Source organism: Coenobita brevimanus, chromosome 70, assembly GCF_032717465.1.
Source record: "Coenobita brevimanus isolate Jiangsu-jjx chromosome 70, ASM3271746v2, whole genome shotgun sequence".
In the NCBI taxonomy this organism is placed as follows: domain Eukaryota; kingdom Metazoa; phylum Arthropoda; class Malacostraca; order Decapoda; family Coenobitidae; genus Coenobita; species Coenobita brevimanus.
In genome coordinates, this window is record NC_137023.1 from 43,999,621 (window position 1) to 44,012,479 (window position 12,859).

Genomic DNA, 12,859 nt, shown 5'->3' on the forward strand with positions numbered 1-12,859 from the left:
TTGTCTCACATTCATATCTTAAAGTTGGCACTAACACTCCTTCATGTAAGCCTCGCACAGCTGCAACACTCAAGCCTCTGTTTCTTATCAAGGCCTTCATAGCACCAGCTACTTTCCTTCCTTAAGTCACTCTACTTCCACTTCTTTTGCACATTTTTCTCTCTTTTCTATCACTGTACCAAGGTATTTGAACTCTATCACCAATTCCAGTCCCTCTCCATTCACTGTAACATCACAATGGAAGTCACTTTCTCTCCCGATTACCATCACTTTATTCTTTTCTACATTTACTTTCAAGACACAACACTTCAGTAAAAATGGCTACAATTCACAGAATGTCAAGTCTAATGTTGGTCAGGAGTGTGCATGGAGGAAGTACCAATCTATATCTTAAAGTACAATGAAGAATTAAGTAGGAACCAGATTAAATTTGAAACATATCACTGAACTCGAGGGTTTACAGCTAATGCTTATCTTTTTCAATGAGCCCACTTAATAGCCTGTTCAGTGCAATGGCATAATTTTTATTTTTTGGTCTTACTACTTCCAGATTATTTTATTTCACTTACAAGGGCATCCTGAATGAAAAAGAGTTAATTCATTTCACTTCATTTCATTTATAAAGGCTTCAACATGCTTGCATGCATCAGCCTTGGTCACCTAATGGCAGCTATCAATGCTGCTCAATCTCTGGCAGCCTCCCTACTCAGTCTCTTATCCCTGAGGTTACAATATGTTTACAAATGCTCCAACATGCTTGCATGCATTAGCCCTGGTCACCTAATGGCAGTAATCCATGCTGCTCCATCTCTGGCAGCCTCCCTAATCAGTCCCTATCCCTAAGGTCACACTCTATGACCTCGTCCCAGGTCTTTTTTTTGGTCTGCCTCTTGCAACCCTTCCTCCAGTGTTAACACTTCTCACTTTCTGCACCCACTTGTCATCTCCCATCCTCTCCACATGCCCAAATATCTCAATCTACCTCTCCTCATCACAACACTAAAATCCAGTCCCATCCTTCCTCTTAACTCCTCCCTTATAAACCTAGCCCCCTCAGGCCTCGCATTCAAAGATGCACTGCACATCCACCTATACATTCTCATTTCTGTACATTTGAGCCTGCAAATATCCTCTTCCTCTACTGCCCAGATCTCACTAGCATGCAGCATTACACTCCTAACACATGCCACATACAAAGTTCCATTAGCACTGAGGGAAAGCCTCTTCAATATCAGGAGAGGCAACAGCTCCCTGAACTTCCTCCAATCACTCCTCATTCTAGCCACAGAGCTAGCTCCAGCCCCACCTCCACCACATAACATGTCTCCCAAGTAACAAAACTCTTCCACACACTCGAGACTCACCAGCAAGGCCAATTCTTTCACACTTAACAATCTCCACATGCTCTCCCCGACACACTGCACACATCTTGCAGTTTACCTCTTATGTACCACTTATCACAAGAACTGCACAAGATGGAATTACTTCCCACACCCTTGCAGCAAACCACACATGACCACTCTCCCTCCTCTCTGACACTACTGCCCCCAGCCAGATACCATCACCTTTGCTTTATCTGCATTTACTCTTAAGCCTTTGTGCCATATACCATCTCTCCACTTCCTATATCTTCCTTCCACCTTCCTTTCATTCTCTGCAATCAACACCAAACCATCGGCATTCAACGTCTCCAACAGGAGTCCACTACTGAAGTAACATAAGAGGGCTTCAAGCACCACTGCAAACAATAAAGGACCCAAGACTGACCCCTGATGCATACCAACTTTCACGGAAAACTCATCACTCAAATTTCCATTCATTCTCACCAGGATGTGAGTACCCACATACATAGCCATAACCACTCTAACCAGCCACTCCTCGACCCCAAGCTTTCTCATTGCCCACTTTACCACCTCCCTAGGGACTCTGTCAAAGGCCTTCTCCATATCAACAAAAACAAAATACAGATCCCATTTTTTCCTATATATTTTTCCTGAAGCTGGTGAATAATGTACAAAACATCAGTGGTCCTTTTGCCTGGTATACACCCAAACTCCATCTCAATAGTATTCGCTCTTTCTCTAACAAAGGAAGCATATCACCTCTCCAGTTTGTAAGTCTATCCTACATACAAGAAAATGATGTCATGATTCCTGTTACAGATTCCCCATACTGCACACCTTCATTTTATGATGGGATGCATTTTAAAAAAATCTATCGCATAATGATTTATCATATATCAAATTAGTTATAACATGGGTTCAATGGGGATATGTTTTTGGCCAAGGGTCAACCAATCAACAAAGTCCAAAAAGAAGTTTCCAACACACCTCAAGTGGTTGTTACTTCACTTGACTGCACTTCACTTTCTGCTAACCCCCCAAAATGTCTAAAAACAAGTTTCCAACACACTCAAACTGGTAGTTACTTCATTTAACCACACTCAAGTTGCTGCTTGAACTCCAGCACTAAACTACTGTTCCACCACTGACACTAACACACCCAACAGTGCTTCATGGATAGGTCATATTTGGACAATCAAACGACGGTAAATGTGCACTAGGATGATCGTATAAGTGAAAATACTGACTGTATACTGACCAGTGTGGCTTTGTACAGGATCATAATCATTGTATAAGCAAAAATTCTATTCTATACTGTATTTAAAAAGGTACAAACGATTGTACCACCAAATTAGTGATTCATTGCATTCTGGTTCATTGCACAATGAGTCTGCTGTGTATATGGGTTGGCATTGGGAAAGCTGATGTTTTCTATGGACTGGAAGCTAAACAAAGTGCCAAAACCAGCCATTTACTTCCCAACAGTTGCTGGAAACTGTTGGGAAAAACAAATTAAGGATGTGTAACAATGAGAAAGCATCAGCTTGAACTGACTCTATGAAGTCACTTAAAAAATCACCAAATGACTGTACTTGTAGCAGAATGTTTCCTGCTTAACAGTAATAACTGTGGGTTACTTTAATCATGTAGCTAAATTTCACTCTTGTGGTAGTACCTCCCAGGGTCAGTGGTAGCCTTAGATGAATAACATCATTTGAGGCAGTGTCAATAAAATATTGTGGTAAGTGGGGGCACTCAGTCGCTCACCATCCGCTCACTCGACATAGTGCTGCTCTCAGGTGTTTGCCCTTTCCTCTCCATCCTTCTTTCCTTCCATCCTCTTCTGTCTTTCTTTCCTTCATTCTCTCCTTGTCCTGCCTACAGGTGACTTTACACTCCCTCATCTGTCTTTCTTTCCTTCATTCTTTCCTCCTCCTTCTGCCTGTGGGTGACTCTACACTGAGTGACAGGCCAAATGGTTTCCTGTACATCAGGAAACCATTTACTATGCTGGGTGGTAACCATATAACCAAATTTTGGCACCTGATGGTTTTGTGGGTAATTATTGTGCTCCAATCGGATTGAGCCGGTGAAGGTTTATATCCAAGGGGAGGTTGGGGCTGATTGTTCATGTAATGCCACTCAGGGATGAGTGAGGCTGGTCACTCTCATCTTAAATGTCGGGACCAACTGCCTAGTCCCGGGCTCCTACATTCCTCATGGGGCATGTAGGATTGGATGATGGATGGATCAATAAAATATGAAATACATCACCAGACTGAAAGGGTTACTGTCCATCAGTGAACATTCTCAAAACTTTCAACACAGCAGTGTCTTTCACATCCATAAAGGTAGCACAGCTCTTCACTGCTAAATTCTCCTTTCAACATTCTTTCTATTCATATTTTACTGACATTTCCTGGTGACAACCATCAACCACTTTCTTGATATTGGCACTGCCTACTTCTTCCTTCACCTTTATAATTCTTTTTCTGTGTCTGTCCTCCACTCTTCCTATTTCTCCCCTCCTTCCGGTCACTTTTTATTACTCTTCATTCCTTTTCAGGTGGCTCTACACTGAGCGATTTGAGAGAGAGAGAGAGACAGATAGCGAGACAGGGAGGTAGCTACCCGGGATTTATATTCGTTCCGTGTGAGAGACTTGTTAATATTTCCAAGACAAATAAAAATAGTCCCATACTATTCTTTACCTCTCCTGTCACTACATGACATTTGGTGGGGAAGCTACAACAAGATATAAAAGCCGCTCGACCACAAGTCTAAAATATACTTCTCTACAAGTAACTACAAAGTCTTTATGACATTTGGTGGCAGCGGTGGGATACGAACCCACACCTCCGAAGAGACTGAGGAAAGCTGACGACAGAGGCCAGTAAGGAGATGATGCAGTTAGCTGTCAGCAGTCCTCTCGTGAACAAAGATCTGGTAACCATGCACACACATATACACACATACTCACACACAGGCTCCTTAAGCTTTCCATCCACGAGGAACACACGTGACACACCCCTGCTACACCAGATTTTAGGAAAGAGAGAGTAGAAGGAGACAAGCGACCCTAGAGACAGGTCACGGAAGAAGGTCTTAGCGATTTGAGAGAGAGAGACAAATAGCGAGACAGGGAGGTAGCTACCCGGGACTTATATTCGTTCCGTGTGAGAGACTTGTTAATATTTCCAAGACAAATAAAAATAGTCCCATACTATTCTTTACCTCTCCTGTCACTACATGACATTTGGTGGGGAAGCTACTACAAGATATAAAAGCCGCTCGACCACAAGTCTAAAATATACTTCTCTACAAGTAACTACAAAGTCTTTATGACACCATCAACCACTTTCTTGATATTGGCACTGCCTACTTCTTCCTTCACCTTTATAATTCTTTTTCTGTGTCTGTCCTCCACTCTTCCTATTTCTCCCCTCCTTCCGGTCACTTTTTATTACTCTTCATTCCTTTTCAGGTGGCTCTACACTGAGTGACAACCCTCATGGTTTTCTGTAATCCATAAAACCATTTACAACACTGAGTGGTAATCATATGACCAAATAATGAGGTCACGTGAAGCCTACTATGGTGCTTCCATTAACTGGGTGGAGACGCAGATGCAATGTCCATCCAGGAACCGAACCTCCACACTCTCCCACATCTCACTGTGGTGACGCACTGTCTGCCATGAGGGAATATTGGTTCACTGCAAGGAATGGCCTTGCAAGGGAGGCTGCTTGCCTGTGGCTGATGGGTCTGCTTGTCCTGACAGACTGAGGTTTTTCAACAACAACCACAACAGCAACCAACATTTCCACTTCTTACAGTTAATAACTGATCTTACAGACAAATTAATTTGCAACCCTGGGAGTGAATCTGAGTTTAGATGGTTCATTTTTAAATAATGAAAATAAATAATAAAAATAAAACTGTTAGTTCATATTAAATCATTATACAACACACTGGGTAAAAACTGTAATGAGAGTTACCAAACTTAAAAGGAATGCAATGCTCATCAAATACATCCAGTGACATGTCTGATGGCTTGTACAATCTTATGCTGTCCAATAAATCCACAATGTACTGACATGATTCTAACTGCCACCAATACACAGACAGCAAAAAAGTTAAAACCTAAATCACAATTTTGAGGTAAGTACCTAGGAGACTTGTTTACAAAGCATTTTAATTAGACATACCTTCCTAGCCTCGTGGAAGACACGGTCCCCATCCCAGTGAGAGTTGAGTGCTGTGAGAGCATCAGCAATCCTATTGTGTTCACGGAACCATAGAGTATGCATTGCTGTCAATCCTGACTGAAAGAAACATTACAAATATTTCTGAAAGAAATATTACTGGGAGTTAAATCCATATGCAATTACAGTTTCTTTTATTTTCCATGAAAATGTTGCAGCACTAAGTACTGTATTGTACTCACATGAAATTAAAATTACTGAAAAGCATTCCACACCTTTAAATGCATTGTCTGTTTCTGTGTTTGGGTGCCTTGGTAGTAATGTGAGCACAAGTGTGTGCACATGTACTAGCAGTACTGTCAAGTGTATGTGGTGTTTGTAAAAAATGCCTGTGAGGCACTCAGATTGTTTAAAGTGGCTATATGATACAGAAGGGGTGGGGGGAACTGATAAGAGACTCTGCAGGAAAAATTTCAATAGGGCCCGGAGCTGCTTGCAATAGTCAGCTGCTACATTAATTCATATTGCCCTAAAGCGAGTAATGGAGTGAGTAGTCCTATAGGTAAAGAAGTAGATAATCACAACAGATATGGCTGCAACTATACAGAATGTATGGCGACAATTTATATTTTTCAGTCCTCTAAACAGTGCAGTCTTTATCCTCGATCAGTCTCCAAAGTCAATGCTTAAGAATAAAGTCCATCAAAACACTGTACAGCATACTCTTAACCTTGAGACTATGAGTTCACATGAAAAATTATTTAAAAAAATATATAAAAACACAAACTAAACTTCAGTGCATGCACAGTATCAGATACTGTACATCTGTCTCTACCAAGCTCACCTGTTCATTCACTCTTATATCACCAGCAATGAAGCAATCAATGGCACTCTCACTCTGGTCTCGGCGGCAGTCAACTGGTGCCCCATTACTAAAAGGCAATAATGGCTTCCCTCCACCTGGCATGTGGAGTCCCTCACGCAGTCCACCTTGGTTGCTACTTAGGTTTCTTAAAAGACGCATCTCTGCATCACTTGACCCGTATACCTGAGGATACAGTAATAAACCTCTGCTTATAAAGTGTAACCACACACAATCTATGCACATGTATGTTGTTTTTAGGGGTATGTATTCTTGATGAAGGAATGTGACTAGTGCTGTGCCTCCATCTTAAGTGTTTACTCTTATCATATCTTTATTATGCGTAAATGCCAAACTGGAAAGCTTGAATAGTCACATAAACATCCTTGTAAATTATGCAAAATTATATTCAAGACAGCAACAGCTGTAAAGAGTTGCAAGACGATTTGGACACATTGTATAACTGAAGCCAGACTTAGAAAATGTAATCCAATTTCAAAAAAGGTCCTCGAACTACAATTACATGACAAAAGACCAAGATCCATCCATCCATCATCCAATCCTACGTTGCCCCATGAGGAGCATAGGAACCCGGGGCTAGGCAAGTTGGTCCTGACATTTAAGATGAGAGGGAGTACCAAATGGGAAGAAAGGAGATTGGTAATGCAATAGGTTCATATGGATGGTAATAGTAACTCTGCTGTTTGTCAGTACCTGATTGATCGTGCACCTGTTGCCATTACAAATCACAGCTATTTTGCAAATGAAGGTTTGTTTCTTGGCACTGCTTGGACTTTTCCCTCTCAGATTTAAGACTCCTTTCAGATATTACATAAACCTGTACATCTGAAGTGTGATACAGTAATGTACAAGGTACATACTGTATTTAATTACAATATTTTGCCTTTCTCAGTTATTCTTGGCTTCAGAGGACATTTTTAGTTCAACATTTAAGAAAGTCAGGTTTTCTTTATTTTTCTACAATTTCTCCTCAAAATTTAGGTACATGTTATGTGCTTGTGCACGCTAAATACAGTACAGAGAAATACAGTATACAGATGAGGATATGTTGAGGAAGATAGCCATGCTCATGAGAAGACAGATTAGACTATGCAGCAGTGCTATGGCCACCACATTTAAAGAAATATGTTCACTGACTGGAAAAGGTACAGAGGAAAGCCACAAGGATGAATGTAACAAGCATGAGAGAGCTGTCTTATGAATGTGCAAAGTATGAGAGAGATATCTAATAAAGAAAGGCTGGAAAGTCTAGAGCTACCTGAATAATACCTGAATACTGTAATAACCCCTAAACAGACTGGAGGGAATGGATCAGTCACTGGGATCAGAACATCGATTCTGCTTATCTCAGTTGTGAACCATCTGGCCCTTCTCTCATATTTCTCCTAACCAACTCTGTAAGCCATCACTGTCATCACTGTACACTGTCTGTGAATAAGAATCTATCTATCTATCTACTGCCAGACGCCATAATCCCATAAGGGGTGGCCATTTGACTTTGAGTTATTTGTTTTACGGGGAGGGGCACTAACCCTCCACCAACCCACTTGTTGACACGTAGGGAGCACGTATGGTAGTAGTAGTAGTAGTAATTGTTCCCTAGGCAGTCTGGCTGAACAGCCCTGAGTCCCTTAGGAAGGGCAAGGTTGAGACCAGGCTTTCCCACAGAGCTCTCAAAGAGGATATGTGTTGTTGGCGTAGGTGATTGCGTGCAATGCAGTCTTCCATAATGTGCTTAATAGTATGGGGTGCTGTATTGCATCCTGGACAGGCATTAGCGACAGAGTCATCCAGCCTCTTCTGGTAGCTTAAGAGGGCTGGATGGTGCCCACATCTCAGCCCGGCCAGGTGGACCCTGTCCTCACGAGGAAGATATCGATTCAGAAGGGTGGATGTCAGGAGGCCGTGCATGCAGCTGTGTGTCGTCTTTAAGTGACTGAATGGAGTGGCGAGTGATCTGAGCGTGGATATGCTTCAGGAAGTTGGTCTGAGGTGGGCGAGGGGGGGAGAGATGACAGTATTTGTGTACAGTATAGTATTGTGTGCTGGGTGTTGTTTTGATGTTCCTTGGTGTGAGTGGATGTGCTGCCATGTACTGTAGTGGATGTTGTGGGTTTGTGGAAGCTGCAGCAGGAAACTGGGTGCTTCTCATGTCTAGGTGGTCTTTGACTTTGAGGACTTTAGTTTCTTGATGTAGGTGGTCTGTGGGTGTAGTAGCTGTGCAGCCTGTGATTATTTTTAAGGCCTTGTTCTGTATGGTCTGTAGAGTGTTGTAGTGTGTTTTGGTGAGGTTAGAAGCCCAGGCAGGGCTTGCATAGTTCATCAGCACGTATGGTTTGGTTATATGGTTACCATCCAGCTTTGTAAAAGGTTTCCTGGCTTACAGGAAACCATTTGGCTTGTCACTCAATGCAAAGCCACCCGTAAAGGAAAGAAAAGCAATATGAAGAGACAGGAAAGATGGAAAAAATAGGAAGAGTGGAGGACAGACACAGAAAAAGAAATTCACACAATTAACCATTCCTAACCATCAATTTTTCTTCTTCTGAGTACAACAGTTCTAAAATTTCTCATTCTTTTAGTTAAATCTATTCTGAATTACTACCACAGTCATAAAGAAAACTTATTCCCATTTTTGGCATCTACTGAAGCACATTATAAGAGAATATGGAGCGCAAAATGCATTATTACATTTCAGAAAAAATATTGAAAACTAAGCAGACAGTTATTTGAAGAAGCATATGAGCGTTAGAAAAACTGGGATTTGATGAGAGTATTGAGCAAATCGAGTGATGATACAATGGTTTTGACAGTGTCAACATCAATGAGATCTGACTGTACAGAATAAAGCAAAACTGTTGAAAAAACTGGGCCATGGTGTTCCCATGTGAAAGTTGTGACACATGTGGTGTTGATTCATCAACTGTTTATGATATCAAGAAGCAAAGGGAAAAAATATCGAAATCCTATCCAGACAGTTATTTGAAGAAGCACATGAGCATTAGAAAAACTGTGAGGTCTGATGAGAGTATCGAGCAAACTGAGTAATGATAGAATGGTTTTGACAGTGTCAGAGTGAAGAAGTAGACTTGTCAGGTAGCATGATAATGAACCAGGTTCAGTTATTCCATAACAACTTATATTAGAACAGTGTGATTACTTTGAAGGATAGCAGGTCAGAAGGGTATTGTTGAATTTTCACACATGACCTCCATTGCTGTTGACTTATATAGTACAGTATGTGATATATATAACCTCAATTAGTCCAGCACAATGGTTAATCTGGCAAGGTTCTGGAAACAAGAGCGCCAGAAAATCGATTGTATATACATATACATGCATACATATATATATATATATATATATATATATATATATATATATATACAGTATTTATACTGTGTATATATATATATATATATATATATATATATATATATATATATATATATATATATATACTGTGTATATATATATATATGTATATATATATATATATATATATATATATACACTCAATCCCCATAAACCGCGTGTTTATAAACCACGGATTCGTAATCTGCGGCTAAGTGGCTGTCAGACTGCCAGCACCCTTAAACCGCTGTTAAGTCACGAAAATTGCGGATCTAGGCACCAAAGTGGGCCTTTTCTGATGAGAATCATAAACCGCGGCATTCAATTTGATAACCGCGACCCAACAACCAATCACCACCCGTCCCTGGTGGCAAGTGTGCATACTAATGCCGCCATGTTGTTGTTGTTCTGCCCGCCAACCCTCACAGTACAGAGCATCACAGTGCGGTACGAAAGCTACCTGCCTTTTTTTGTGCACTTTCCCCCCACCTCCTACCTTCCATGGCCCCTCCTGAACCCCTGAAGAAGCACTGTAAGCCCTGTGGCATCAAGAAGCAGCCGCCGTTGTCGTACAGTCAACATTTGGAGCTCATTTGTTGTGTTGAGAAGGGAGAGAAGTTTTCAAGCCTGGTAAAAGAATATGGAAGGAACGAGTCGACCATAAGGACGATCTACAAAACCAGGGAGAAACCAAAACAAAACCAGGCAGACTTTGAGGGCTTCCTGAGGGAGGCTGAGGAGCTGGAGAAGGGAGAACAGCATGAGGGAGTACCCCCACCTCATGCTGAGAGGTTCTAAGTTCTTCCCAACACCACCCCACCTCATTCACTTAAGCAATATCGTCATAGGATTAAGGTGAGATCCCTTAACCTTGCTTATATCTATTAAATACATGCACTGAATATTCCAAAATTTGTATGTTTGCATTTGATGGTGCATAGATAGGTGTAGGTAGGGTGTTTTGGGGGGTGGTTGGCCAAAGTCCAGACCCTAATTAATTTTTCACATAAGAGTTATTATTTATAAACCGTGGAATTTGTAATCCGCGGCAGTGGTCCAGACCCAAATTACCGTGGTTTACGAGGATTGAGTTATACCTATATATATATATATATATATATATATATATATATATATATATATATACAGTTCGTATAATATATATATATATATATATATATATATATATATATATATATATATATACAGTACATATAGTACATATATATATATATATATATATATATATACAGTATATATCATCATCATCATCCAATCCTACATTGCCCCATGAGGAGCATAGGAGCCTGGGGCTAGGCAGTTGGTCTCGACATTTAAGATGAGAGTGACCAGCCTCACTCATCCCTGAGTGGCATTACATAAGCAATCAACCCCAACCATCCCTTGGATATAAACCTTCACCGGCTCAATCCGACTGGAACGCAATAATTACCCACTAAACCACCAGGTGCCAAAATTTGATTATATGGTTACCACCCAGCATAGTAAATGGTTCCTTGTGTACAGGAAACCTTTTGGCTTGTCACTCAGTGTAGAGTCACCCACAGGCAGAAGGAAAAGGAAAGAATGAAGGAAAGAAAGACAGAAGACAAAGTGTAAAGTCACCCGTAGGCAGAAGGACGAGGAAAGAATGAAGGAAAGAAAGACAGAAGAGGATGGAAGGAAAGAAGGATGGAAGAGAAGAAAAGGCAGACACCTGAGAGCAGCACTACATCGAGTGAGTGGATGGTGAGCGCCCCCACATATATATATATATATATATATATATACATACAGTATATCATCATAATCATCATCATCATCAGCCATTTGAGTATCCACTGCAGGACTGGCCTATCCAGACCGAAGTCAGGACGATACAGCCAATGTATCTCTACCAAGTGGCTTAGGCTGTGATTGTATGTAGGGTGAGAAGTGCTTGTAAGTGTAATTGTAGTGTTGGAGTGGCTTTGGATGTGTGTGTAGTCTGAGAACTTGGCCCACGCAAGCTGACTGGGTGCAAGCATACTTTATAGTAGGTGACACTGGTTCAACCACAGCACCCCTTATGTCCGCCAAAGCAGTACGTGGCCGGGGAACACTCCCAAAGTTTATTACCCTGGCAGGGCGCGAACCCTGGTTCACCCGTGTACGAAAACGCACACTCTACCACAGTACCACAGAGGGTCCATACTGTATATATATATACTGTGTGAGCTGAGTGAGTTCTTTGATCTCAATGTGGGACTGAAACAGGGTTGTGTGATGTCTCCATGGCTGTTTAATATATACATGGATGGGGTTGTAAAGGAGGTGAAAGGTAGGGCAGTGGATGTGGGGGTGGTTCTAATGAATGAGGGTGAGATTTGGAAGATTCCAATGTTGCTGTTTGCCGATGATACAGTATTGTTGAGTGAAGATGAATGGGAGTTGCAAGGTCTGGTGAATGAATTTGGGACAGTGTGTAGGAGAAGGAAGCTGAAAGTTAATGTAAACAAAAGTAAAGTTATGGTGTTTGAGAGGAATGAAGTCACAGAATGTACAGTGTGGTTGGATGGTGAGGATATGAAGAATGTGAGTGCATTCAAGTACTTGGGTAGTGTGATGAGTAAGGATGGAACTTTGGGGGATGAAGTGCATGAAAGGGTACAGCAGGGAAGGAAGGTTGTTGGTTCACTGAAAGCAGTGATGAGAAATAGGGAGGTGAGTATGGAAGTTAAGAAGTCACTGCATGATAGTATTGTGATCCCTACCCTGACATATGGAAGTGAGACGTGGACCTTGCAGGAGGGGAACAAGTCAAGAGTGAGAGCAGTGGAAATGAGTTACTTGAGAGGAGCAAGTGGAGTGACATGGAGGGACAGGTTGATGAATGAAGAAGTAAAGGAACGTTGTTGGGTGGGTGTGGATGTGGTTGAGAAGATTAAGAGAAATATACTGAGATGGTTTGGACATGTGGAGAGAATGGAGAATGAAAGACTGACTAAGAGGGTGTATGTAGGTGAGGTGTAGGGAGGGAGAGGGAGGGGAAGACCAAGGATGAGGTGGAGGGATGGAGTTGAGAGGTATATGAG

The 12,859-nt window shown here is 41.5% G+C and overlaps 1 protein-coding gene across 1 annotated transcript in view; it reads right to left on the reverse strand.

Annotated features, from left to right (window-relative positions):
* Pxn (Peroxidasin) overlaps positions 1 to 12,859 on the reverse strand; it is a 493,078-nt gene that overhangs the window by 38,262 nt on the left and 441,957 nt on the right. Inside the window, exons 21-22 of the mRNA XM_080277593.1 lie at positions 6,393 to 6,596; positions 5,552 to 5,668 (exon numbers count right to left, since the gene is read on the reverse strand). Coding sequence (XP_080133719.1) covers positions 5,552 to 5,668; positions 6,393 to 6,596 — 321 coding nt within the window. The remainder of the gene's footprint in view (positions 1 to 5,551; positions 5,669 to 6,392; positions 6,597 to 12,859) is intronic.